The 23,452-nt window shown below is 39.7% G+C and overlaps 1 protein-coding gene across 3 annotated transcripts in view; it reads left to right on the top strand.

The window, feature by feature from the left end:
- LOC111255417 (ras-related protein Rap-1b) overlaps positions 1-23,452 on the top strand; it is a 63,419-nt gene that overhangs the window by 17,124 nt on the left and 22,843 nt on the right. For all 3 annotated transcript variants that reach the window (XM_086986217.1, XM_022817376.2, XM_022817378.2), the window contains exon 4: positions 22,354-22,596. In XM_086986217.1, coding sequence (XP_086842343.1) covers positions 22,411-22,596 — 186 coding nt within the window. In that variant the 5' untranslated portion in view covers positions 22,354-22,410. The remainder of the gene's footprint in view (positions 1-22,353; positions 22,597-23,452) is intronic.

Below are 23,452 nucleotides of genomic sequence, written 5' to 3'. Positions count from 1 at the left end.
CAGCTAAAAGCGGTTATATAAGTGATAAATTCTGTCAAAACTAATAAAGTTGCAACGAAGGAGTTTCTGAGAAATGACACTTGGAAAAACTGAAGAATCGGTAATGCATGCTCTAAAACGTCATGTTTCTAAATGTGGTGAACCTTAACTTAAAACAAACGAACGGATCGGATTTTCGGATGCGCCCTGATGTCGTAATCAATGGCTAAGGCCTTCAAGCGATGTCTCATAGACCAAAGATTCCTAATCGCCGAAAAACTTCTAGGATTCCAACTAAAATATCCAAGAAGATCTGCTAAATTATTCGTATTTTTTTTTTGTCGTCCTAAAAGGAAGCAGAGGTACAGCGTTGTACCTCTGTACCGCGTTGTACCATTGTAAAAATTTACATAAATATCGATAACTTTTTAATAGCAATAGATATAATAATAAATAGAACAAATATTATTGCAACAGTCGGTATATTTCTTGTAACCACAGTCGATTAATTACTTACGTGACTGTGCCACTAGGAGGTACTGTGAATTTCTGCAATCTAAGCAAAGCGTTCAACGTAATCACCTAGAGGCGATCAATAATTTAAGTGAATAGGAGTAAACAGTCACATTTTTCACTTAATCAGCACATATTTAATAGACAACAAACGATCTTATTAGCTATTGCGAGTCTGTGAAGGGGCTGTTATCACTTACTCCTTATATTTATATAACCCAGACGAATTGGTCTGTAGTTGTTGCTTTTTTTTTTTAAATGGGATTGTCTCTTTGCGCATGGTGCTAATATAAGTAGGTTGTCTAAAACCCACTACTAAGGTGGTCGTTTACGTCCTCACGTTGCCACTGTTAATTTTTTTTTTATCAATAGAGATTCTTATAATGTGCTAGCCACATTTAGAGAGGCCATAAATTCCGAGGGGCCATATTTTATGAAACAGCTATAGTCACCTTTCCAAGCTGCAAAGGCAAACGTATACGGCTAATGTTAATTTTTCATTTAGAAGGACAAGGCACTGGATAATTGCAAGTTATACAGATACTTTTCATTTAGTTACAGTAACCACCCGTTTACTGCACCTTTACGTAAGTACTTTGCTTAGTTCTAAAAGCACAGCCAACGTACTACCTAGTAGTACAACGTAGTAGGAAAATGTGTCAGAGAGCAAAATAAAGAAATTATAAGCCTGTTTTTTCGTTGTCACATCATACGTCCTCGGATTTATGGCGAGTGTTTGATTTACTATGTGTTTATAAGACGTAGCAAAATCTTGTCCGGTCGACAGTTCGCACTTATTTAGACATTATCAGGCCGCCTGAATGTTTACGATCAATTAGAAAAGTTAGAACTTTTCCTCAAGATATGATCATTTAGACCGGGCGTGGTAGAAGAATTAGTAAATTTAATGTTAAAAAAAAACTATATGATTATGCTGCAACGTGATTTGCAATAGGGCCCCTTGTTCAGTCGAAACCTTCAAGGTCTCAGAACGAACAGGGCAAACACAGTGGTGACGACACTGTTTTTTTTAAATACGACCAAAAACTCTGTTTTCTTATCCTTTACTAGTTGAACGTCTCATGTACTATAGTACCCTACTCGTTAGACCTATACCAAGCCATTTAAAGATGGCTGGATATGGTACCTATACCTTGATCGTTCTGGAGCAGGCGGTCAATCATTTTCAGCCAAGTTCTGTACTACATCACTTCAACTTACAGTGAAATGCAGCCCATTTGGAAATTATTCTTGATGAACAAAGCCACCTTTTTCGAGTAATACAATCCCAGTTTTCCTTAATTAAAAATCAGTTAATTAAAAACTGTTAGACTTGTTTTATTAACGGTATCCCATAGCTGAAGTCGCCGAGCGTCTGAGAACCAGCCAACAAAATACGGACAAATGAGAGGTATCTGGTAGCTTCAGCGTTCTCCATTTTCCCATTTGTATTTCCCAAACATATGGTTACTACCGTGCACTATACGTCGACAGAAAGTAGTGTGCCTCGATCATGATCACGTACTAGGCAATATCGTCGTTCTAGATTCCGTTTCTTAACCTCTACCATCATCGAACTTGCGCAATTATTGGATTACACGAGCGCCTTTTGGGGCCTAACGCAGATCAAGTTCAATTAATTACGGTAAAGAAGAATTTCAGGCCTCATTTTTCTTCCGTAAATAATCAAAGTTCGCTTAGTGTAGCCATTGAAGCACAAGAATATCGTGTTGCAAGCTGCTCCTAGCGATAATTGTGATCCGCTACTGAGCTTCTGAAGCAGTCATTTTACGGCGAGAGCTTGCGCTGTAACACGCGCTTGTTATTACCCTAAAAGGATCTTATCGTATCATCGCATATGACACGTGCACACATCTGCTTTATATATCTGCAGTGATAAAATGACTGTGTAAATTACACCTACGCTCATGTAAGGGCAGAGCAATGTAAAACACTGCGCATAGAGTAATTTTTCAGTATACCCGGCCTAGTAACACAGGACTAACTATTGCACCCACATTGACAAAGTTCCTTTCAGTAGAACCATGTATATATATATTTATAGAACTGAGTTACCTCTTCAAGCATATTATTTTAATAAAAAAAAAATTATTCTTAGCGTGCAGTAGAAAAAAACCGTTATCAGCGACCTGATGAAGCTTGTATCAGGCCAGTATCGAAACTGTGATCTGTGACTAGAGGATTTTGGCGATGCTAAAGAGTATTTGTCTGATGCCGCTCAAGATACAACAATCCCTAACAGATGAAACGTGTTATTCACTATATAAAAACATTTTCATCCCGAAGGCAAATCAGTTTGAAATGGCTAGCTTGTTTTATAGAAGGAGCTGTAGCTTATCGATCGGGTACAAATTGTAGATCACATAACCCTATTATATAATAGACAAATGCCATAAATCTCGATCCACATTGAAATAGTGTTATGAAAATGATTTTAATCTGACTGACCATTAATGAATGTCTAGACTAAGCCTGCCGTATGTTACATAGGAGTTACAAAATCGTATAGTATACAATAGGCTAAAAGTCAAAAAAGCGAAATCAATAAATTCATCAATCAACTAAAGTAAGAATGGGAACAAAATTAGATAAAAAATTTTTTTAAAAAAAAACAGGAAAATTAAGCTTTCTGAATTTATATCAACTGCTAACAAGAGGTAGCTAGAACATTCAGTATGCTCAAAGCTTATGTTTGCGACCTCAGAGTAGCCTTTCACGCGCACGCTTCAGCCTACTTACACCTGTATTCATTTGTACATCTGTCATATGACTCTTCGGTACCGTTTACGACCCCGTGCAGGCCCAAGCATTGATAACCCTTCGGGCGGCATGAAAAATGCCCCGATTCACGTATACGGTTTTTTAGGACCCAGTCAGGCCAACTCACAACAACCGTGCAGAGGTATTCGTTTATCGCAAGCGTCTGCCCTTTTCACCTACACGTATGGCAAAGATTTTTTTTAAAAAACAATTTCTTTGCATTTTTAATGAAGTTCATACGCCTCTAATATAAAGCTCAAAAGGATAATGCCAGCTGAATCGCTCTGCTTTCTTTGAATGACGTTGTGTTGCTCATTAGGTAGTGAAATATTCATCCGCCCTAAAATAGATTCGTTTCAGAGCTCACACAGGTGAACAAATCAGTATTTATATATATTGGATCTTTTTTCCACATAATGGCCTAGACATCCCAGTTATAATGACGCGTGTTATATTTTCTTAACATACATAAAATATAACATAAAAATATACATAATGACATAAAAATGAGCCAACAAGGACTGTTGTTTGTAGAAACGCCTCATATCAAGCTTCAACTAACGTTGTTGCAATAGAAGATACGTCTCATTTACAGTGTGTGCTGTTTATAACACATACAATGTTTGTACGTACTGCAAATGGGTACGTACTATGGAGGTTTACTTACAAATCTTTTTCTGTATGAACATATGTAGATGTCAAGAGTCGTCCGAACAGTGTATCAGTCCGCTCTTCATCTACTCGTTGAGCCTTTGTTATTTCATTGGTCGCTTTTTTTTTTTATTTTTCGTTCCTTGCGGCCCATCCTGCCGCACTATAGCAGACTGGCCCGACCTCAATATACAGCTAGTAATGGACGCAGATGAAGAGCTCAAAGCCTCGAAACCTCTTTCTTGTATCTTGTATGGCAACGCCAGACTCATGCCTGGACGGAATCGAAATCCGCTTTGTCAGGTCAAACAGCAAAGATCAGTTTACAAGTTAGCACGCCATTACAGGTAGAACTACATCGGCAAGCACGACATTAAAAATCGCGCTTAGAACTTTTCTTATCATATGTTTCTGTGTCTTCGCACTACTGATAGGACAAATGCACCTCGTCCTGCTCGCAGCTGCTGCACTCGGCCCCACTGTTTTATGCAGAGAGCGACTATCCGTCGGGTGTACGCACAGCTTGCATTGATGCTTTGGTTTCGCTAGCGGTGGACGTTGTTAGGGCACGATCTCTTGCTTGAAGTTGCTTTTTTTTTCGTTCTCAAGATGCGTAACCGTCTCTCCTGGGAAAGAACAAATACAGTAATCTCTGGTGATAGATCGCCGTGTTGGGTCTAAAAGCAAGCTTTTAAAAAAACACTCGAGTTGTGTATGGCAACTAAGTTCATATTTTGCTTGTAGTGAATCCGATGAACCGGCAGCTGAATGATGAAGTGGTAACAAACAACGATCATATTGAAGACTATTGCGGCGTTTATAAATACGTTTTTTAATCTATGGGCTCTTGGGCATCATTGCTTGGTCCCCGGTGCCGCATACGGGGAACAGAGACTACGAAAGCAAATTGCTCAAAAGCCTTTGGTGGTTCTAAGCATCGTGTTGAAAAAAATTCGTTTGAGAAGGACATTCTGCTAATTAATCTTGACGATAATTTCTCAAATACTAGAACTCCCAACTTAGATTGCGCACCAACTATGCATAACAGTTTTGACAGAAGTAGCAGGTATGTTATTAAGTAGGAATTGACTTTCTAAGTGAAATGTTTGCAAAGCCTCGAGGCTCAATGTAAACTACGAGAATAACTTTGAGGCCGACCCAACGTCAATATGGACGCAGTGATATTCTGTGTACACTGTTGTGCTTCATTAGGCGGATTACTCTTTTTGGGGTAAAAAACAAAATCGTATCCGAGGGCCCACTGCCCAACCGGGGACAGCCCACTAAATAACGTCGCTAGGACAACGGCTGTCCTGTGTATCTGAAATACGAATGGAAACGAAGAGACAGGGACGGATTTTTTTACTAGCCCTCGTCCCACTGGTACCAGCATAATATATATAGATATATATATATATATATATATAGCGTATATAAGTTTGGGCAATTTTAGACCGACATGGTTCGGTGGGCGATGAGCACTTTCGTGTAGATTATTATTAACTGGACAATTCATCAAGCAGCATAGATCTTCGATTTGAATCGAAGAATAGTTAAAGACACAAGACTAGCGTCATGATGTACTGGAGTAGTTAGTGTTACGTTGATGCCTTTCCCTTTGTTTAACTGGCAGTTAAATAAGTCATCGTTCTGTGAATACGCCAATCTACAATGAACTACGCGATACCCTAATAGAATACCATCCGGAGAAATGTAACCGAATGATTGATTTTCATCACTTAATAGATTAGGTTCCTTCTCACGTTTGAATGCTTTTGTATGAAGAGTTCCCTGTGGATTGTCTGTGTCTAATAAGACTATAATAATCGTAATTAACTAGCTTCCATGTAATATTTTATGGTAAATGATGTAAACGCCTAGTCTCCGTTCTAGTTTCTACAGTTCGTCAGTAACTTAGCGGCCTATAAAGGGCACAGGCGAAATTCGAAGTAAGTAGGTAGAAAAGGCTTTTCTTTTTCAGCTGTTAAGTATGGCTTTGGATGGTAGAGGATAATTGTCTTCTAAGTGTAATGTTTCGCTTGTCGACAGACAAATACGGATTACGTGTGCATCTCGATTTATGAGCACTGTGAAGGTCTTTGATACATGGGGTAGGAATAACTCTGTATTATTGCCTGGCTTAGGAAACCTAGGATTTGTCTAAATGAAAATATCTTTACGTTAAATTACGTTACATACTTTTTCGGCAATTAGTTAAAAGTTATTCTTATCATCGGCTATGACAATTATTCGTCGTAGGCATAACGCTATGGAATTTCAGGAGTAATATGTTGGGCTATAGTGTCTGGGAACGTACACGTATTTTGAATATACCTTTGTATTGAACAAGCTGCAAACAGGAAGCGTACAATTCCTTTTTTCTTACTATAGAGGAAAAAAAAGCTATTGTTATTGTCCTTCTAATTAGAGCTTCTCAGGGAATGTGGTTGCTAGGATTAAACTACTGTTTAAAAAGTTAAAAATTTAAAAGTCGGCAAGAAATGACCAGTACGTTCCTTTACGTGGCCAGGCTTTTACAGATGTGCGGTTCAAAGAACGTTTGCATTTTAGAGGGTATCCTGTGCCCTTGCTAAATACATTGTGCTTTTCGAGCATAGGGTTTTCGCATTAAGCCTCATCAAACCAGGAACCTATTTGTGTGTAACCAATCGGCAAGCGGCGGATCGTTTGCTAAAGCGCGTAGGCGAATTAGCGCGAGAGTTAGCAACATCGAGGGGTAACGGCAGGAAAATGCAGGATAAAAATGTTACCGTAAACAGGTTACGGTGGAACGTCCAAGCGGAAGCGTTTAGTTTAAGCTTCGAAACTGAGACTTTCGTTGACAGTAAAAGTTAACACTTTTGGCTGTATCTATATTTTAAGTAAAAGGTAGATGTACTTGCGGATAGCGCGTAATTGAACTCGAGTACCTTGGACAATTATCGCATCCGGATAGCTACTGCTTCTGCTATCGCAGAAGCAGTAGCTATCCGGAAGCAGAAGAAATAATCAGTCACCTTGTTCCCTAGTGACTAGCAATGAGATATTGGCCATTGCCAGCACCGCGAACACGTTGGTTGACAACAATAGCATTTAAATACACTTTGGCGAAGAGAAGTCTAATTAATTTAAGTTTGCAGTGCTGTTCGAATGAAAGGATACAGTATTTTAGCCCTGTATGTATCTTTTTTTTTTAGCTGATAGCAATTTATTATCGGCTTGGTCGTATTAGTATACTTCAATTTGGCGTTTTAGCATCCACGTTCTAATCGATTCTCTGATACGTCATGGCAACTCGAGCATCATTTCACAAATAATTCGGTCTCTTCCGAGTTCTGCTTATTTATTACCACTGCTATTAACAACCTTAATAGATGGCGCATATATTCTAAATGAGATTTTAAATAGAATTTTGTTCGTATGGGCCCAGTTGTATGAGAGGATTTCTCTTTGAACTGTTTGGTGTCGATCGAAGACGTTTGTTGCCTCTAAAAATAAACTGCTGACCAATGAGGCGAGAAACCAAACCGTCTCTAACTTCTGATGCGTCCAGTCGTGGCTATCGCAATTAGGAGCGAACATCGAAAGGCAAAAGGGGAAGATGTCTCCTGGGCGGCAGATCGACCTTCAGGGAGAGGGGGCAGTGCAAGTGAGGCAAATCTTTAATACTATGTGCGTCTGTGTCCTCGTGGGCCCCAAGTAAATTCATTGCTGGGGGTCCAATCAACGCCAGCGCTCTGTGATAGCGTCGGCAGCAGTAGTGGCGGGTGCTTGTCGACAGGGTGGACATGTTACAGCCTTGTTTGTGACATGTCGCGCTTTTGTTCGTCACGCTATTTACTTGAACCCTCCCGTGGCTATCGACACTCTCACCCATTCAGGATAATTTGTCACTCCGAACGGCTGGTTAAGATTACCCGTCTTTTGCAGTAATGATCTTTTTGTGCACCTATAGATTTTTTGTTACGTAGAAGAAAAGAATATATATTCAATCTGAGCTCCATCGTCAGTAATAAGGGAAGTCGCCTAGAACTAGCTTAACGACTGCACCAGATTCTTTTTATATTCTGCTACTTATAGTAAATAAGGTAAAGTGAAATATCACTAATTCTTCTAAGGGAACAGTAGAATTATTTGAGTGACGATCTTAATCGACAAACGTTTTCTACAGAATACCGCCACACAAAATGGCCAACTAACAGTTCTATGGTGTGCTTTAAGTTGTTCTCGACGTTACTAGCCTTTAACAATTTTCTTCAAAAGAATACCACAGTCGTTTTAGAAAACGTTCCTTCGTGTTGAAGTAACCCATATACGGATTATATAGCTATAGGTTCATATCAGTTCGTAGCTCAGTGAATTGTTCACGGGAGGTTCACAAGTGTGGCCGAGTGTTTCATTTCAGCGCCGAACGTAGTAAGTACAAAAGCTGCTTTCCACTGACGAAAACTCTAAAGGACATAGCGAAAAGAGGTAGTATTTTCAATAGATAATTATCGATGAAGGCACATTCTGTCAGGACCATGAAGCATATCCGTTACTGATATTAGATATTTGAGCGGGATAGGAGAGAACGCCACAGGACAGATACAGTTACTTCTGCCTCGAATATTGACCTGCCGCCTTTTCAGGTGGCAAAAAATGAAAGTTGTTGTCCCTTCGTCGACCACAGTCTCGTTATCGTAATTCAGATATCACAGAAAGGCGTTCTGTTTTACGAGCGAGTTGCCTCTATGTAACAACTGGGCAATTATGATGCATCGCTCTCGCAGAGGAGCGGTGCCGTTCGCAGATCATTGTTTTTACCATACATCGATACGCGTCGTATCACAACTCGTTATTTATGCTTTGTTGTTATATTCAAAGACAATAATCAATACACGATAATAATGGGTCTGTTTCTAACTGGGCAGTGTACATAGCTTTGAAATGTAGATGTAAGACCCAACGTTCATGTTGAGCTATATGCCAAATGTTCGCCCAAACATTTGTAAGCAAATGATTTTTTGGCCCTCACAAAGAATTCTAAAGTGTTCTAAATTATTACAATCTTCATATCCGAAAGTTGGACGCATTACTGTCGTGGGGCTAAGATTGGGTTCATTGCGATTGCAACAGCCATCCGTTTTTAAATTTTGGCCTAGACCGCCGTTTATGCCCCATCGTCGGCTTTAACGTAGGACTCCAATGCATCAAATATATGTAGGTCACGGTGGCCGTCTTTTGCGCGACGTAAACGAACCATCATACGTAGTTGCAAGTCGGAGTTGTACATAGCGCCGGATAACCAAGTTTTCATGCGAGTACGGTGTTTTGACATGAATAAAGTGTTAGAAGCACTATTAATGGTTCATAAACTAAGTTTACTTAGAGGCTGTTTCAAGACGATCTTAGACAACTGCAAAACGTGACGAGAAGGAAGCTAGTGCATGATGTAGCATAGGGAAGGCGTGTCGAAAATTCAGAAATCTCCTACCGCTCCTAGATACCCCTGTATTTTTGACTGTAAACAAAAGGGGAGATTTTTCGAGAATCAGAATGTAGCAAACGACCTGATAAAGTCCTGACGCTATATCGTTAGGCGCGAATATAGAAATAATTTTTAGTAAAATCATGCCAATTTGAATATAGATTATTCGGCTACCACACAGACACCAGCAGACCCTAAGTGCTGGTAAAAGTCTATGCCTATTCATTCGTTAGAGCTAGAACTACATGATACTTTCATCAATTATGTCCTCTTCAACCTTTAACATGTATCCCTAAAGTAGCGCTATTTCAGGCACTGTTTTGGCAACAAATATTTGTTGTCAAAATTAACCAGTACCTAAATGTCCTCTGTTCAATGTCATTTGCTGCAGTTCTGCACTATCTATACAATGTGCCAACCATGTTGAATCAGAAAGATCATTCAACAATTATGAGGTACACACCTCTGTTACAGAATATGTGATGTATATAATGCAGACTATTTTTCGTACTCAACACAGGACGACGGTTTTGCATGGTGACGCTTTCGAAGATAAACTATATGTCGGGACGAATCGGTGAAGTAGCACACTATAGTGTATCATTTTAGCTGCCGTATTATCGACCGAGGTGTAGCATGGTGCAAACGGATACTTTTGCCTTTAAGTAACTTTCCTATAAGACCCATACACTATAGATAAAAAAAATAACAGTCTACGATATGCTCTCTTCGCTATCAAATAACTAGATAAAAAGCTGTGCTAAACGCCTGAATCGGCCAAAACAATGCCAGTGGCATTTTGTCGTTTCGATATCGATAGAACGAACTGCTTATTCTGATGAAGAAACAAGTGAACTTAACGAAACTTAACGAAATATGCAATTCTTGAAAAGTAAGAGTTGTTTTCTCAAAATTTTCAATAGTACATATAGGTATTTTCGAAAATGCCTTAAATCATATTTTTGTAATTATTTACGCGTAGGCCTAGTTTAAATGAAAAACATTGTCGAAAAAAATAAAGTTATTATATTAAACATGGCGACAGGTCATAGCCACGAGGTCCCAGTACATAATAATATGTGATAGTCAGCACTGCATTACTACATCTTCATACTGGACCGATCTTCAACAAGCTTATAGAGTTTTCCATTACTAAAAATACATGAAGATATGTTTCATATGATAATCGGGTAGCTGAAACATGTATTATTGATATGTACGTAGCTGTATATAGAAATTAGGTAGAGGTGACGGCCTACGTTATTGATTCGGTTCGGTAGCTATAAAATACTAGCAACAATAATACATTTAGCTGGCAAATTGCCCACCGTTCATTGGCAGTGTCTACAGGAGACAGGTTCCGCCATGTGCTTTAATTGCTTCTTGTGGCTTCGAATGTGCTCTATCTTTGTTTTCCCGAGTGCTGGGGGCATCTATGTATTTCGATTTGGTCGATTAAGAAAGCTGCGTATAGGCACCACTCACTCTTTACAGCGTTATGGCTGGTGGCATTACTAATGCTGGCCTAAAGCAACGGTAACATGAAGCTAGCTGGCTAGAGAAACGGGCGCTTGTGGGACCGGAGGTCGCCATCTCTTCGTTGGTGGATAGAATGAAAAAACTGCTGAAGTTTTTTTCTCAGCCCATTAGACGCCCCGTTTTACGACGGCTGAGCGCTTCCAGCACGTTAGCGCATACACATAGACACAGCAAGACGATGAAGGTAACCGCTGCACTGCGGCTCTATGTAGAAAGCAATTATTGGCCACATGGCGAGACATTGTTACTCGCGAGCTCTCGCTGAAAACATGACGTTGCTGACGAACGTTCGCCTCGTGGATACGGCGGTAACCAATACACTAACAACGCCCAGTTACTAATACGGCGGTAGCACCCGGTACTCTGTCTGAACAGCGCTTCTAATAATTCTTCTTCTAATAACGCTTCTAATTCTCACTTTTCGATGTTAACCCGTCTCTGCTGTACACGGTGAAAAGGGCGGCAGGCCTCTGGCGGTTTTATATGACATGTCCAGTTGGGTTTATTTGGCGAACAACAAATGCGCTAGGTTAATTATGGAGGGCACATAGTGACTCGTGTAGTTTCCGTCCAACGTTTTGCGCCGCATCACATCGACTAGTCGTCGAAGGCATGCCTGAGACGAACATACGACAGACGAGGCCAATTAGCAATACGTAACCGTCAATAGTAGAACGCCCCCATACTCTCCGTCGTTGATCGGAAAACTCGCGGTGACGTAGAAAGAAAAAGGCTGAATGGGTAGATGAGTGACAAGGACAGTGGGAGGGAAGCGGCCATGTCAGTTCCGATGCGTTGTATCAGTGGTTTGATGCCACGGAGCTTCGGAACAACGCTCTGGTTTGCTCGCCGCCTGGTGAACTAGCAAAGTTGGCCGCTGCTGTTCATGCGTATGTGTACTCAGCAGAACTAAACAGCATGAGTATGTCAGAGGAAGGCAAACCTGTAATTTCGCAGAGTGAGCTGGATAGGGGTGAAGTGTCTCGGGACGCATCGCAAAGGTACGGGACGTATGTTTGGTAAAGGGGGTGGTACTGGCCCGGCTCTACGGTTGCGTACGTATCTTTTCAACGAAAAAGATAATACTGTTGTACCAGGTATATTTGCGTGGATGCCTGTCTGGCTGCACACTATTTGTTTACATAAACGATTGGGCCGATAGGCGAAGCAATGAACATTATCCAGTGAATAATATGGTTCTTCTCAGAGACCTATAGTGAGATTAGAGCAACATAAAGGAAACAGAAATGGAGAAAAATTATTGCCAAACTGTGAGAAGACTCAAAGAAGCACTACTCACTCAGATTCAGAATTACTATATGCCAGCGGACCAATCGACTAGCCAAAACTAGAACACATAGCCGTATGAATGCTATGCAAGTAAACTTAACGGTAAAGAAGACGTTGTACAAGTTACCATGGTAGCAGATTTTCTACGGGACATCAAATAAAATATTAGCCGCTGCCACAGCCCAGCTTCCCGAGCAAGCTAGTGGACGTTTCGAGAACAGGGACCTTGGTCTATGGAAGCTCCGTAGGGAATTAGGAACTACGACCCGTCGTTATCATTGTTATTATCTTGTTCGTTATAGAAGCTGATATTTGAGCCATGTATCTAGATACATTGTGGAACAGAGAGCTTCGATCAATTTCACCAACATAACGACTAGCCAAGCATGTATAGCTACCGCTGACGATATTACCGGCCTACGCATAGCACAAATAGTTTCTATTCATATGACACTGCGCTAGTAATAATAATGTAATTCTGTAGGCAACGGAAAATGAAGCTCGTTGTTACTCAAATCGGCGATGTATCGCATAGGCTTTTACGACTGTTTTACGTACGACGCATCGTGAACTCAGTAACATAGCCAGCATCCACAAACGCAGCGGCAACGTCGTGTTTATTTCTGAACTAAAAAAAAAAAATAGAACTACAAATGTGAGACGCCATTGCATGTTCTCGATCAAGAAAAACATAATCATAACCATTATCATAAAACAAAATACTATTATTATTTGTCAATTAGGGTGTGCTTCGGTCAGCTAATGAAAGCTGCTATTTTTACGCTAGAACTGATAACAGCATAGATTTTTGCAGTAAATTCTTCTTGCAGCAAAATCTGGTTAGGCTCAAGAGTCCTGAAGTTGTAAATTCGACTATGATGTGAAATAGAAGCTTTAATGGCTTCACGGCCAGTTCCTTTGATCGACTGTCCACCATTTCCAGATCTCTTTGCGGTGTAGCAACAGTTACTGTGCAAGCATATAATACTCTATTAGCCATATTGATTTTAGTAAGACCTTTAATTTTGAACATTCGCTTGTCTATTTCGAGAGCTAAACAAATCTAAATAGAAGGTTTTTATCGGCGTACAGTGAAGATGTACATGCGCAGACTTACAGATATGCTTGTGTGCATCCTAAGCTATGGTGGAAATACAAAGGCATTTGAGTTTCGCTCGTAACACACGCCTTCAGTAGAAACTCTGTCAAATTAATTCTTGCCTTTTGTTACACTAATAAAGATGAGATTGCAAGCCCTTAAGAGGAAACAGCCATTTGCTTTCGTCTCTTAGATCAGAAGCTAGCATATCTTCGATGTGAGGTAGCTTACCACTCTTGATTTGTCGCAGGGCGAAGATCATGCATAATACGACAAAGTCTGCTCGTGCTTCACTCCGAAGCAACGTCAAATGACACACAAAGAGAAATGATTAATCATAGCCAGCTCCGAACACCGTCGTATACAATGGCGTCCGCTTTGATCAATTCTATTTTGCATATTGAATAAGTACACATACCACACGATCAGAGAGGTCTCTAGGCAGAACTAAGATAGCAGCTAATTTCCTTGACACGATCAACGGTAATGGTAAGTGAATATGATTAGCTGGGCTGGTTCCAATATTACAGCTTACCATGAAATGAGATAGACAGAACTAATCCACAATGAGGAACCTATGCAGCATAGTACCCTTCCCATAAAGATCTGTTGTGTAAAGCATATGGGAACGAATCTCCAGTGTAGACTTGAGCAACAAAGCAGCTACGCCTATAGGCTCTGTGATTATCAAGTCATTGCAAGCATCAGTTGATAATGAACGCATTTGAGATGTCCTTCATAAAACAGTAATTGCTCACTTGATTAGCCGACATTAGGACGAGCCTCAACACTGGACATGAATAGTGCTCCATTCGTTTTCTCGATTCCTACAGAATACCTAACTAATCGGCTTGTTTCTTCATGGATTACCTGTAGATAAAATGTGTTAACAATATTTTTTTCTAGGGACTGATGATTGTTCTGTAAGTAATCCCAACGGATCACAATTCCAATCATAGTTAGTGGTCCTTCAACTTTTACTGGTCGACCATTGGCTTCCGCGTCCCCATGCACTGCTCGTATTTTAACGCAACTACTACGACTTAGGCGAATCGGGAAATCAAATGTCTCTGTGATACTTGAACACTTTTAAAGATCCTCCATTACGTGTTTGTTTCAACAACGTAGCTTTAATTTCTAATAATAATTGATAATAAAAAATCTAATAAAATAATTGCCTCTTATTTAAGTAATTACCATACAAAACAACATAATAGACTTCTTAATAGATGTATACATTTGAGGTATACAAATAATTTTAGTCAAGGTACGCGGACTTCAATGATCGTACCAAAACCATGATGTGTTCTGAGGATCTTTTTCCTTGTAAAAAGATGTTCTATGCGTTAAGTGGCAGGCCCGAACTGGAACGCTTACGATGTAGCCCACAAATGAAAAAAACATTTGCTTTGTCAGCAAACACCTATAGATTAGTCATACTTAAATATCCATAACGCTGCACTGCAAACAGCTGGCTTAAACACACCATACTCTATGGCAAATATCTCAGGTGTGAAAAATCTAAAATCCCTTTCACATTTGTAGACTTTGTGTGCATTTGCTCATGTCGTAGAGTTTGCTTTAGTCTTCGTTTAAGAAGAAATTAACAAGAACAAGTTATGCAAGTAACAAGAACAACTTGTAGCACCGTCATTTTGCAGACAATTTTTTGAATAGGCGAGAGTAGGGAGCCAAGGAGAATTCTTGGCAGAACTACGAGGTTTTCACTCACTTAACAATTGCTTGTCCCTTCTAAATCATGTTTTTATTACGCTGTATCGAAGAAGTCAAAAAAAAACATACTATCTACATTCGCTTTAGGTATTTTTCCTTAGTTGTTCCGAGTACAGACGCGTAGGCAGATCTAGCAACTTGAGTTTACCACATAACCAAGTAGCGGTTGACGAGGTCCTGCATTCATAGGTGTGCCTACGTTCTCTGGTCGTTGCATTATTCTAACTTGTTTTACTTTTTGTCTCCCGTAACGAAAAAACCTGTTGTCATTTTTTTACCAGCTAGCGAGCCCTGCAGCAGCCCTTTGGAGTGTGTCTGCAGGCCTGCCTCGACGTAGCACTTGAGCACTAAAAGCTGTACGTGAGCAGGATTGAATCGATACATTGACTCTGGTTTTCCTCTTTCTGAGCGACATTGAACTGACAAATATATTCAGTCACGACGCCATATCATTGTTTTCTCTTTGCTCGTTCAGAGCTTAGCGTTGGGAAGTTATATTTGCTTTACGATATGCTATAACATGTTATGTTTATATGAAAACGCGTGGCCTTGAAATACTTATGTAAAGTAAACAAAACGCTATTAATGAGAAACAATAGAAACGGCAGAGCTGGCGCCACAGCAGCGACATCACTAGTTCTGTCACAGAAATACGTTAAATAACGACAATACTTTCGAACGATGGCATTGAAGCCTGATGGTATCAGACGGGTATTCGCAAGAATTTTTTCCTTTGTTGCAACTGAGATAACCTTTGCTGGTAACACAAGAGATTAAGAGCCATTTTTGTGTCGGCACGGCCTGACGAGGTACGAAACACATCTACAAAAAGTATATGTATTGTATCGAGTGGCCTGATCTCAAACACATTCGTTCAGGCCAAATTGCTGACAAGTCACTCTAATCCTATTTCTATTTTTAATTGTCTCTTCTAATAGAACGTATTTAGGCTGTAATTTGTAACTTTACTAATAGAAGCTAAATGAATCCATTTCAAACCCGGATGACGATTTATTTATCAAGGACTCGCATAGATAAAAAAAAGTTCGCATAATCTAACCAATTCGAATATTGCTGCATCACCCTATTTATGCCCTATAGAAAGAGAGGAATATGAGAATTCTACATGTTTATCACGCTTGTCTGACTGTGGCATACTAACAATTCTACGCTAACTAGAAAATCACCAGAACACCAACAGAGACCATCGGCAAAAAAACAAGCTGCCGGTGTTGCCACGCACGCCTAAGAAGTTAATCAGACATATCCATTCAATTGTTCAAGAAGAAATTCGTCTGCATCATGCTTTCTTCAGAGATATCTATGCAGCATTTGGATTTACGTTTATTTAGACTTGCTTTTTGCTTCGGCAAACAATCGATCTGTTTTTTTTTCTATTAATTTAAACTTTTACAGGCGCAGTACGTCACCATAAAATGTTTTGGACCCTTTCTGAAAATCAAATCTCGTTTTTTGCTAAAAGTCTAAATTGCATGCAATGGCAGAACCCTTCGTCTAACGGAAATATCTTCACTCATCCATAAACCCAAGACAAACGAAAGATGGCGGTAACTATACAGCATGGTAAACACTGCCGGCTCCCGGTTTATAGTGAGTCACTTTTAAACCAATCGCAGGTTAAGCGGTTCCATTGCAAAAAGCAGTGGATTTAGATGGAGGGGGCAACGTGTATATAACCTTGATAAGCCGCAAGTGTAAACAGTGCATGCAAAACTTTACGGCACATTCTTCACGTGAACTTAATCGGCTGGTAGGACAAAACAGACTGATGAAAAACTAACGAGTCGGTTTGGGCAATTTCAGAGGTCAGTAGCTCAGGACAAGTTGTCCTTTGGTGCCTCTTCCAGGCGCATCGCTCAAATGCTATTAATTCACTAGCAACATATACTATGAAATGATGCGACACAATGCTAAGTCAAGTTCAAGATGCGAGAGGACGATTTAAAGACCCTTCTCTGTTTCTTTCTCAACCTCTAAGCATCAAATCTCATATATTTGAGCAAATAATGGTTTAAGGATACGACGCATTTTGTCAATGCTTGCCCCCTCCACTACTCGATAGAAACTAAAGAAATCCCTACATTTTTCAGGTATAATCTATTCGGCTTGGAAGGGTTTGTGACAGATCTGGTTGAAATACTGTATGATGTTTCGACATCAGTGGTTTCTAAAGTGTCAATTACGATACTATCCTTCTAACCTTTTTCCTCTAAAATAAAGTACAAGAATTCAGCTTTCTTTTTATCTGAGGCCGGGGATTCTATGAAGGCCTACTGACTCCGATACACAAAGTATTAGGATAAATCGGTAGGCTCTGGTGAATGTCACGCTTCTCTTGGGTACTGCTCGCGAATACTTATGAGGCCATAAGGCAAAGCATCGACTTACATTGCTACTTACGTTAACAGTATATGATCGTTAAAGGCTATCAAATATTATAATAATCACCCAGTTTATTTCACAATGAACAGTATCAGCCGTACTACAATGGATGCCAAGCATTGCGGTTCGTGCGGTGATTAGGCGAGTCATTACGCCTCCTGCAGAGACTACTCAAAAATAGTTATTGCTCCAGATACTCGTTCAAACCGACCGAAGAAACATTCTGCTTCATTGTCATCGAAACGTCTTTGTTCAAGCATTCTTGGGTCATTATAGTCGATCAGTTGAAATATATCGTCGTAGCTGACGTGAGGCATCTTAACAATATGGCGGGAGGCAACCCTTCGTGCATATGACTTTATCGCCCCCCAGCCTGTGCCTCACGCCAGCAAAGTATGTTTTTTCTGGTGTTTCATTTTCATTGTATAGCATCAGCTCTGGTACATACAGCGCTAGGTATTACATGTTTCAGTGAATTAGTACACAAGGTAGCCAAGAGTGGCTTCTTGCTGATAGCTTAACGACGCAGGAAAAGAGGAGACAAGGAGAAACGGTTATCTACTTCCGCCAGAAAATTCTCTTTTAAAAAGAAACTAACCAAGCTCGCACATGCTTCCCCAGCGTCATATTAGGCTAAATTTCATAACGTTTTTCGTGAGTGATTCTTTCGAAAGCGAATTTCAGTTCTACACATACGCAGTGAAAGCTTCTCATCATCCTAGATCAGTGCTAGATTATCATATGTATCTAAGATTTGCACAGCAGGGAGAGGTTTGGACACATTTGGAAAATGGTCGTTGTAGCTGCCTGTGCTGTTGTGGGCAGTGCGAGAAGGTTATACTGTCTGGAACACTGGCATGCTGCCGAAATGAAGGTAACCAGACATTTTCCGCACTAAGCGCATTCTTTATTGCGCCTATGAACCGAGCTGATGATGACGATACAAAAATATGCCCCATTTTCGAGCAGTTGTCAAATTCGTCGTTAGATGCCAGTAGCTTCGCTTCCAGTAGTTCATCGATTCTCTCTAGTCGTTCATGCTGTATGGTCAATTACTTGTTTTTGATTGCAGTTTGATCATCTGACAAGCCTGTAACGTAAAAAGAAAAGCAATCTAGACTCCCTCATCAATTTACTCCGAAAAATCGCTTGCAGGGACCATTGCATTCTGGCACCTGTAGCTCTTTTCAACTTCACCTGTTTTCTGCTTCAGAGTATGTTTGAAGACGTTGAATTGACGGAATCTTTTCAACTACTGGATCGGAAATTTTGGACTTTACCACGATTTCCTCATGTTTCTAAACGGATCATTTCTTACTTCGTCTTTGTCGCTTATCGCTGCTTATGCGTTTTTTTTTCACTACTTAACCTAAGTTTACCGCTGAAACTGAGCAGATTTGCTCGGAACGCCACAAGGAAGCTATCAGAATTAGGCTACCAAATTTTTAATTACCCACCTCACAGTACGGCTGCCACACATAAAGAAGACATTTTAGAAGTAATTTTGAAAAGTTCGATCCAAGGATGTCCTGCGTTTACGTTAATTAGCCAATTCATGGTGTGCCTTAAACTGAGAGACTTTTTCTGTCACTCCGATTGCTGGTTGTCGCAGTTCTGACTTCAAAACGCTTGGTTACGGGCAACGATTACGTATTATACGAAAACGACTATGTAGCATAGGTTTGACTTCGAATAGACAGGACTCTAGTCGAAGTATATATAGAGAGATGAGATAGTATCCACAAGTAGACAGGTTACGGCGTCTAAATTGGGAAAAACGTTAGTCAACTGCATGTTGCAACAAGTTCATCCGCTCCTTCAGGTGTCAGGCAAAAGCCGCTTGTTTAATAACAATGCATCATTTTTGGAATTTGAACGAAGGCCAAGTATTATCCGATCTCTAATCAGCCCTTAGCAAGACCACAAACCCTTTGGGCTATCCCAAAATCGAAAATGTACTGGGTTGCAAATGACTATGAATCTATACGGACGCGTTGTATATTGTGAAAGTGAAATAGCTGCTCTTTCGAGAACAACGAAATCCCCAGATATGATCGGTGTTAATTGCTCCTCGGTTATATCAGGGGCAAAACGACAGGTCATCTTTGACGATTCCTCTAACGAAAAATTCGCATTCTTTCAAGGAAATTTCGTGTTTCGAGTGTGCTGTCCAAAAGTTATACATATTTCGAAAAGGCGAACACACCACTAAAAACGTATCTGCGTATTCTAGAAACTTTTATACAACCGTAGACAGCTGATATGTCTGGAAAAAGACCAGGCATCTTTCAACAAGATGGTGTATTGTCCTAGGGATGGCGGCATGTTTTAAGATGAGTACATAAGGCAGAATAGCCTAAATCTAAACTCGTTAGATTATTATGTATGGAAAGCTATTGGGCTGTTCTCAACATAACAACGTCAAAGAGACCGCCCGCAAAATTGCAAACGGCGGCTTAGAACTTCAATCGAAGCTGTAACAGTAGCGCGTTAAATAAACGCGAAAAAAATTAAGCTGAGATATTTGTTTTCATTTAGGCCGAGACCCAGGAGCACGGGACAAAAAGAGGTCCCGGTGTATATATACTACAATTTCGTCATAGGGCTCATACATACGAATACTAGTGGCCTGTTGACAAAGTACATCAAATGCTTTTCAATAGGAGCAGTAAGCTGCACACATAATTTATTTGCTGGATTTATAAATTACGTTGAGAAAATATATTATCATACGAGTGATAGTAGTTGACAATGGGGGTTAGTGATAGTATAGCTTCGCTCCCTAGAATTCGTTCTGTCATCACGGTCTCGCGATGCGTAACATACACCATATTAAGTTATACCCATGATTAGATACGGACATTATCTTAAAACAGCTTGTAAGTTTTTCGAAATGCACGTTGTGCACGATGACTAATGTTTCGATAGATGTATGTGCTCTTATCGTGTTAAAAATTGCTTTTTAGAGTAAAAAAAAAAGTGGTAATAGGTAATATTATTTTTACACTGGAAATTACCAACACAGACTCGTTGTCCAAGAAAATTGTGATATGCGCCTATCAAAGAGTTAGTTAACAGCTGACTATCGACGAAGATTTCCACGACATAAAGAGGTGCCGCTTATCAATTTTGTAAAATTGTTCCACTAAGGTAAGCTAAAGAAGTACAGCCAAGACAAGTTACTATATATATATTGTATTATCGGCTGTGGATCTGTTCCGTACAACAAGCCATGTTGACACGCTAACCCACTTGTCACGAGCAATATGTTTCAGATACCGTATGCATATTATGACAAGCATGTCTTCTACTACTAAATAGTTGAAGTTGACCTATTTGAAATGATGTTGCATTTTCTTAATCGGTTAGTTAGTTAAGTTGCTAAATTTATTCGGCGATACCAAGCTCTCATTAGGACCGAAACCAGCTAGAGAAGCCATAGTTGCAAGCAAATCTAAATTGATCAGTTATGAAAGAACTGAGTACACGAAAAGGGAGGATAAGTTTTTGTAAGCCGAAAGCCTTGCGTTCATTACGTTGGTTTGGAAGATCGGAGCAATCGGCAAATGCCCATGAGAAAAAACACAAAAATACTCGTTTCATCTTTTTTTTTTTTTTCTCTCAAATATACATTTTGTGAGCAGATTCTGTGTTTATATAGAGTTCAGTATTTGAAAAATTAGTAAAAACTGGTTGAATATACAGATAGATAAATCATATAAGTACGCTTAATGTTCGAGGAAATATTTTGGCGTCAAAGTTGATGGAAAAGTGGCTTAGCAAAAAGCAATTTCAATGATAGGGGTATCTTCGTGTAAATTTGATTTCTCTCTAAAGACGATCCCGATATAGAACCTGCCCTTTGCCCGTCACAGGCTACAGACTAGTCTTAGAGAAATGCATACGTAAAAGTTAAGTTATAAGGTGGATAAAATCTGCAAGAAGAAAATCCGTCCTACAAATCTACTATGTAGTAGCTGACTTTGGGCACTGGTATTAAAAAGACCTGGGAAACGTTGAGAGTCGTGGAACGAATAGAAAAATGTATCGATAAGACCCTTTGCTTTGATTTTCTACATCGTCTATGAAACAGTCATTATGTGGCCATTGCTAAAGCCGTCATTACAAAGGAGCAACTAATGTCACTGAAAGCGTTTGATCATACATTGATAATGTTTTATTTTGCACAGCCGAAGAAAGAAATCGATATAGTATAACTCCTACAATATTTCTTTGTCTGAAGAAACATTTCGCAATATTTCTACTGAGTTTCCTTTATCTTCGATTCATTATAAATCGAGATTATGATCACACCTTAGATCCAAGTATATATATATATATAAGATGGCTGATATTCTATCTGCAATAAAGCTTTGTGTCTCCTCCTCCTCCTCCGGCATAGTCGCCATATCCTAAATAGAGGGGAAGCCGACAAAACGTCGGTGTCTGTTATAGGCGAGTTATGCGCCTCCAGTGTACTTTTTATAGCGCGATATATTGAATCTTTACTATTAGAAAAAGACGCTATTGTGGGAATTCAGTATAGTTTTCACAATCGTAAAATCCTTTGACTTACTCGAGATGACTACTCAAAGGATATCGTATCATTGGGAATGCGTGCAAAAAATAATCTTTGTTTAGACCCGCTAGAATCTTCTGGGTCGTCTCAGAGCCTTGACACCTACTTCAACAAATGCCTTCAGATATTATTGATATACTATCAATTTCAGGCACAACCGATATTTCGGCTGCTAATCTAATAAGATTGAGTTTTTTTTGCATCTAGTATAATTGCTACGCTTAATTGATGTTAACGTTTGTACGCCATGCGAACATAAACTCATATTCAGAAGACGAGTGTTTTCGGCCTGTTCATGTTTGTCTTGAATTTCAGAGTGTCCAACGTGTATTTCTCGTTAAGTCACGGATCGTTAAATCCTGGGTGTCGGTGATGCCGTGCATGATGCCCCTAGACGAAAACGAGCAGCGCGTGCGTCTGGTAATCCTAGGTGGTCCGAAAGTGGGTAAAAGCTGTCTTTTGCGCAAGTTTTTATTCAACACATTTCCTGACAAGTACCGTCCAACCGTCGAAGACATGTTCTTCAAGGAGTTCAACCTCGAACACGTTACACTGAAAGTAAGTGCACTTGCTTGGACATTTAAGCGAGAAAACTTATATAGTTCGTAAAACTTCAAAGAAGTGTAAATTCAATAGCAGCGGCTACGAAGATGTTTTAGTTCAAAAATAGTTTTTACCAGACTACTATTTTATCCGTCTACTTTTAAAATCTACAACCTAAGAGTGGCTGCCACAGTTAGATAACTTCTTCAGACCGACTGCACGTGAAGAAAGTCAGGCATGTTACTTACAAACTTGTCAACACTTGTCCGATTCGAATACTTTAGTGGTTTTTTGCGCCTGAATACAGTTCATTCGTCTTCATACCTTCTATCTGTGCCTACTTTTTTAATATAAGGTGCAGTTGAGACTAATAAGCTATATTTAAGTAGTATCTAATTCGAACACAAATTAGTTACAGCTGAAGCTATTCCTTAAAGAATGCTTTCACATTCTATCCGATAAAAATGTTTTTCTCTCCGGACTAATTACATAAATCATTAGTGGCGTCAGTCTACCTAGGAGTAATTGATTCGTATGCTCAAAGTGCCCCTTCTGAACCTAAGTGACAATACATTTGAATTTATTACGTGGTCTTTCACTGTTACAGGTGAACCAGCATTGAATATTATCCCTCCAAGGGATGCGGTAACCATTTCAAGCGCCTATAGGACCTAAGAGCTATAAACAATGCAAGATGTTTCATTTGGCCTTTTACTTTCTTTCTCAATATATAGATCACAAAGGAACAACGCAAAGACTTTGCAAGTCCGCACCGCGGTCTTTTTAAATCTAACGTTTAGTCGGGTATCCAGAAATGCCTCCTTTCAGTGTTTAATTGCAATTAACAAGAAAACTTTAAGTGTAATGGGAA

The sequence above is a fragment of the Varroa destructor genome, unplaced genomic scaffold (assembly GCF_002443255.2).
Source record: "Varroa destructor unplaced genomic scaffold, Vdes_3.0 BEIS01000001.1, whole genome shotgun sequence".
NCBI lineage: Eukaryota > Metazoa > Arthropoda > Arachnida > Mesostigmata > Varroidae > Varroa > Varroa destructor.
Note: the sequence above shows the minus strand (reverse complement) of the source record. Positions and strands in the feature narration are given on the sequence as shown.